Source organism: Manis javanica, chromosome 16, assembly GCF_040802235.1.
Source record: "Manis javanica isolate MJ-LG chromosome 16, MJ_LKY, whole genome shotgun sequence".
In the NCBI taxonomy this organism is placed as follows: domain Eukaryota; kingdom Metazoa; phylum Chordata; class Mammalia; order Pholidota; family Manidae; genus Manis; species Manis javanica.
The window spans coordinates 42,102,485-42,108,484 of NC_133171.1; the positions used below are offsets into that span (position 1 = coordinate 42,102,485).

At 42.6% G+C, this 6,000-nt stretch overlaps 1 protein-coding gene across 2 annotated transcripts in view; it reads left to right on the forward strand.

Moving 5' to 3' along the window:
* The window catches only part of TNFRSF21 (TNF receptor superfamily member 21), a 59,985-nt gene extending 55,464 nt beyond the window's left edge, over positions 1 to 4,521 (forward strand). For both annotated transcript variants that reach the window (XM_037013750.2, XM_017645855.3), the window contains 2 exons: positions 1,581 to 1,809; positions 3,127 to 4,521. In XM_037013750.2, the coding sequence (XP_036869645.2) occupies positions 1,581 to 1,809; positions 3,127 to 3,356 (459 nt within the window). In that variant the 3' untranslated portion in view covers positions 3,357 to 4,521. The remainder of the gene's footprint in view (positions 1 to 1,580; positions 1,810 to 3,126) is intronic.
* The last annotated feature ends 1,479 nt before the right edge of the window (positions 4,522 to 6,000 follow it).

Genomic DNA, 6,000 nt, shown 5'->3' on the forward strand with positions numbered 1-6,000 from the left:
AAATTGCTTAGTCCTTAAAAGTTATAAAATAGGCAGTTGTGTGTACTCTGTGCGTTTTACAACTATTCAGTGTAATACTTTGAAATGAGGGTCAATGTCCTCTTGATTGAGGAACTTGAAAATGTTTTGCATGCCATGTGTGAGTCAAGTCCTGAGGGTTCTGAGGGGTGATTAACAGCTCTGGAAAGAGCACACGTCACTCTCTGAACCCTGCCCCATGCGATCAGGCCACCTGGCTCCCAGATTTTCATCCATGCCAGTAAAAAGATAAAAGTCAAGGGACTAGGAAATGCCATGAGTGCCTGCTGGAGTTGTAAAGCATCGTGTCAAATGCCAGAGCCGTACAGAGATACCAGGCTGACCTGAGCTGAGTGCTGGCATCCTCCCAGCAGCTGAGGCCTCTCTGGCCCCAGTCCTTTCACTTGTAAAATGGGTTGATATCACCTATCACTTCCTCCCATCTCCACTGATTACATGTCACCCAGCCACTGCAGCAGCATCCTAACTGGCCTCCTTAAAGTCTGCTCCCGACACATCGGCCCCAGTGGTCCGGAAGCCCACGATCTCCATCTGAAACCATCCTGTTTGTTCCTGTCTTTCTGACCCTCACCCCAGAATGCAAGCTCCAGGTCTCCATTATGTCCTTCAGAGCTGGGGCTCCAGCGGGTAGTCCTGCCAGCTGCTTTTGCCTCTGGTATTCTGTTCTCATTCTTCAAGCAGTTTAATTCCTTGGTTTGAAATGGGAGTCAGGAAACCTGGAGTCTAGTCTGAGTTCTGCCACTTACTGGTTGGGAGCCCTCAATCAAGACAGGCACTTCACCTCTCTAGGCCTCATTTTCCCTATTTGCAAACAGAGGGTGTCTTGGGCCACTAGGGTTGCCATAGTAAAGCATCGCTGACTGGGAAGTTTAAAAACAGATACCTCTTTTCTCACAACTCTAGAAGTTTGAGGTAAAGGGCCAGCAGGGTTGGTTTCTCCTGAGGCCTTGCTCCTCAGCTTGTCACCGTTGGCCACCACCTCCCTGGTCTTCATGCGGTGTTCCCCATGTGTCGGTGTCCTAATCTCTGCTCTTAAGGTCACCAGTCAGAATTGGATTAGGACCCAATTGTACCTTCATTACCTCCTTAAAGGGCCTGTCTGCAAATATAGTCATATTCTCAGGTACAGGGAGTGACAACTTCAACATATGAACTTTGGGGAGACAATTCAAAATTCTCTACAATTTGTATTTTAAGTGGGAGCTCTTTCTTCTTCAGTGCCTTTCCACTACTGTGAAGTAATAGCTTGGTGAATATGCTTCCTAATTTTTAATGCTCATACTTATCCTCAAATGTGTTTTTGAAGGTATAAAAGTGTGTGTGTGTGTGTGTGTGTGTGTGTGTGTGTGTGCGCGCGTGCATGCACGTATCTAGCAATAATATAAGTTATGCACTGTCAGAATAGGAGAACTTGCTCATAAAATATTAATGGAACAAACAATGCCATCTGACAATGGGTTTTAATTTCATTTTTTCTCTTAATGCTTAATGTAATCCTTAAGCGTATAATAAAAAGAATTTTTTTTTGTTCTCTCCCACAGCTGGAATCTGACAAACTGGCTCTCCCCATGAGCCCCAGCCCCCTGAGCCCCAGCCCGGTCCCCAGCCCCAACACCAAACTTGAGAATGCCACTCTCCTGACGGTGGAGCCCTCCCCGCTGGATAAGAACAAGGGCTTCTTCGTGGACGAGTCTGAGCCCCTTCTTCGCTGTGACTCCACATCCAGTGGCTCCTCGGCGCTGAGCAGGACCGGCTCCTTTATTACCAAAGGTACAGACAGCAGCAGGAATCCTAGAAACCATCTTTAAGCCACACAGCCCCACCCCACCCCACACCCACCCACCCGAAAGAGCCCTGGGCTTTCTCCTTCACTGGTTCCCCAGTCCAGTAGAAGCTGAGTCGTTTGAATGACCTGTTTGGGATGACCTGTCCTGGACTCCAAGATGAGGGTGGCCTGGGAGAAGCCACGTCATTAGCCCGGTAGGGACGTGCCTAGAAAATCTTTGCAGCCCCATCTTCCTGCCGAGAGCCTGCACCACACAGTGTATTGGTTTTCCTTTATCCTCACAATGCTATTGAATGTGTGTTTCTGAAGAAGTCTAATAAAATGTAGTCTGGCAGGTTTTTTGGAAATAATTTACCAGGCTATCAGAGTCCAAGGATTTAAACTATAACTTATCTTGAGAGTCAGAAGTATAGGTTTAGTGACTCTAAACTCACTTTGTTAAGTTTGGTTGCAAATAACAATGTTTTCAACATTATGGATTGGTAGTTTCAGTAAATAATCCACCACTTTCAGTTAAAAATTGAAAAAACAAAGGGTAAGGGGTTGGCATGCACTCTCTATTGGTGGCAGGTTTTTGTTGGAAATTTTCTAGTTTGGGTAACTCTAGTTAAATATTTTAGCGAAACGGTTGTATTTCATGTCTAGTTAATTTTATGTATTTATAAAAAATGTTTTATTTTGCATGTTTAGATTTTGTGTACTTTCAATATATATATTTATTTAAAAGGTTTCTATTTTATGCTCCATATTATATTTTAGAAAAAGCTTTTTATAACAGTAACAAAAGTTACAAGCCTGTAACCCATAACCCAAGGAGCAATATTTTCTTATTTATGTGCTTTTGCTCTTAGAAAGCCAGATAAACAGATTACTTTGACATGGAATTTTTGAGGGGTAAAGAGTGGGCTGATATCTTTGTTTAGAAAGCACATTGCAGATGGGGAAAGCAGTAACGTGTTTTTGGGTTTTTTTTTAAGTTTCTTCAAATGGTTTGTCATTTTCCTGAGTTTTAAAATGATCTAGAAGTCATTTATGTTTAAGTGAAAGTTATGTTACTACCACATCACCAACCCATTCAAACACATCCTTGTCTGTTCTCTATTAGTCAAATCTTGTTTGTCATCTTATGTGCAGTATAAGTAAAAACTATGTGGTTTAAACTCTGCCAGCGGTACACTCAACCCCTGGGGAGGGGATGGGGAGAGGCAGGGGAGAAGCCAGCGGGGAGGGTGGTGGTAGCTCTCCTCTGCCCCCCGGTACCCTTCCTTTATAGCTGTCTCTTCCCATCCCCTTCCGTGCAGAAAAGAAGGACACAGTGTTGCGGCAGGTACGCCTGGACCCCTGCGACTTGCAGCCTATTTTTGATGATATGCTCCATATTCTGAACCCTGAGGAGCTGCGGGTGATTGAAGAGATTCCTCAGGCTGAGGACAAGCTGGACCGCCTGTTTGAGATTATTGGCGTCAAGAGCCAGGAAGCCAGCCAGACCCTCTTGGACTCTGTTTATAGCCATCTTCCCGACCTATTGTAGAACGCGAGGGATACTGCACTCTGGAAGTTACTCAATTTAGTGGCTGATTGGTTGGTTTTGTTCTGTTGTGTGTGTATGTGTGTGTGTGTGTGTGTGTGTATGTGTATGTAACAGAGTATATGGCCAGTGTTTTGAGTTTTCTTTTTTTTTTAACCCTCTCGGGAAGTTCGTTTATAAGCCTTTTCAAGGTGTAACTTGCAGAATACCCACCACTAAAGTTTTTTAGGTTCCATAGTTTCTCTGTTTGATCTGCCTTCTTCTGCATTTTCAAAATTGTTCTGTGCACTTTAAATTCACTAAATGTACCACAAATGCCATGTGGCTTTTCCTGCACACCGAGTTGCGAGGCTCTTAACTTCTTACAAGCATAATCGCATCTTGTGACTACTGTTAGCAGCCTCCATGTCTCGTCCACAACCGCTTGTTTATTACTGTTTTGATTACTATTTGTCATTTATGAATTTTTCTCAAGGGTTAAAGAAATGGAAGACCCTGTTGCGTTACTGTAATGCAATTAGATTTTTAGTCCTCTTTTTAATAAGCCTTGTCGTCTGGTTCATATTCACGGCTTGAAGTGTGACCACACTGGGCTGATGGCACATTTTTTCCCCCAAACAGCACATCAAGTGCTTATCACTCATTCTCCTCTTAACGCTACTATGCTCTAGGCTGGAGACCTGAAATCCTCAAGCCATCAGGACTTGCTATTTAAGTGGCTTGACAGCTGGGCCACCAAAGAACTCCATCTTTTAGGGATTGAGCTGTACTGGAACATATTACTACACTTTGGAATGTCACAACTGAGTGCCAGTGGCACCTTTTCCATAGGGGATTTGCCCTGCTTTGCTTTAAAAGATGTGTCTTTTTTTATACACACATAGTCGTCAGGTCTTTTGCCCTCAAGGTCTTGATCTTGGTGGGTTTCCTTCATTGTTCAGTCAGTTGCATTAAAAATGGCTGCAGCTGTAAGAACTCTTGTCTGATATATTTGCAACTCTGCTCCCATTTATAAACGTGCTCTCTAATGCTCAGTTGCCAGATTCTAATACAAAGGTGGTGTGGACTCCCTCTATGTGGGCAGGATTTGTGGGTTGTGGTGAGGAAATGATATCAGAAAAATGCCTTCAAGTGTACTAATTTATTAATAAATATAAGGTGTTTGTTACTTGACTAGTTTGAGTGTATTTAATCCTTGCCTTGTACATGTGCTCAAGCTATAACTCGTTGGTGAGTCTCTTGGAAAAACATAAGTATTCTAAAATCCTCAGTCTTTTCTAATTTGTAAATCATGTAAATTAGCAAAGATTTGTGTCTGGAAGAGTACCTGGAGATTCATAGGGATAGACTGGAAACTGAGGATGTCCAAACATTTCTTAGTCTTTTGGGGTAAATCTGAGGCTCCTATTTTTGAGATTGTCCCTGTTTTAAGAAAGGAGAATTTGGAGGTGGAGAGGTACAAGTATTGACTCATCCTTAGAATATATTCTTCTTACTCCTTTCCATCTAGGAAATTGACCACTCACAGGTCTACACAAGTCAATAGGCTTCTATATGGAACCTCATGGCCCCTAAATAACTTAAGGGGCTTTCTTGGCATAGGCAGGGTAAAGTCTTCTGTTGGTGGAAAATATTATTACACTATATTATATATGCTATATTATAAATTATGTATTTCATCACATTTCCCCTTTGGCTTGGGTACCCTGGCTGTACAGAATTCCAATAGTCAGGACTTTCAATAGCCAGCAGTAATTTTGAGTTCCTCTTTCAGTGAGAAACTAGAAGTAGACACCCTGTCTGAGCACTTTGACACCCGCTGGTGTTAAGGGGGTTTTATGGTTTCATCCACTTCCATGTGGCTGGTTTCTAGAGAGCCACCCTGGTATTTGGTTTTCTGGTTCTCAGACCAGGTTTCCCTTCTTCTTTTGTCGACAGAAGACAGAAACTTCACAAAAGAAAAGCAGATTAGAATGGGTCACAGGTGGTGGTGGAGGAGACAGATTCTGTTTTTCTTAGAGGATTTAAGGGCTGCCACTTACTTTATATGGGGGTTGAAAACAAAATGAATGGATGAATTTGTGTTCATAGTTAATGAAGTTTGTAAATTATTCATAGCTTAGGGTGCTTTCATTCATTAACCATTTACACAACTTTATGCTTTACAGAAGTGCTTTTTATGTGATCTTATTCAGTCCTCACAACCATCCTTTAACATAGGTACTATTATTGTGGTCCATTTTATAGATGAAGAATAGGCTTACAAAGACTAGGAGCTTGTCTAAGGGCCTACAGCAGAGCTGTAGAGATCAGACCTGGATTGAAATCCAAGACTGTTTATTTAGGACCAGTGACCAGAACTCCTTTATGGTGCTCCAGCAGTGGACACAGAGAGCATGGTGATGAAATGTATGTGGGTTACAAGGGAAGCCCTATATGTAAGTTCAATAAATGTGGAAGCATAGGAATTAAGTGGCATCTCTTGATGATCCCAGACGGACGTAAGAGCACATTATTAAAAAATACAGTGCTGTGGTCAGAGTGGATGACAGTCTTTGTATACAGTGTTGCTCACTTTGGATGTTTTCTCTGATTTGAGCTGCCTTCCCTTTAGGGGTGTGCTGAACTGGAAGTTTTCCAATGTGGG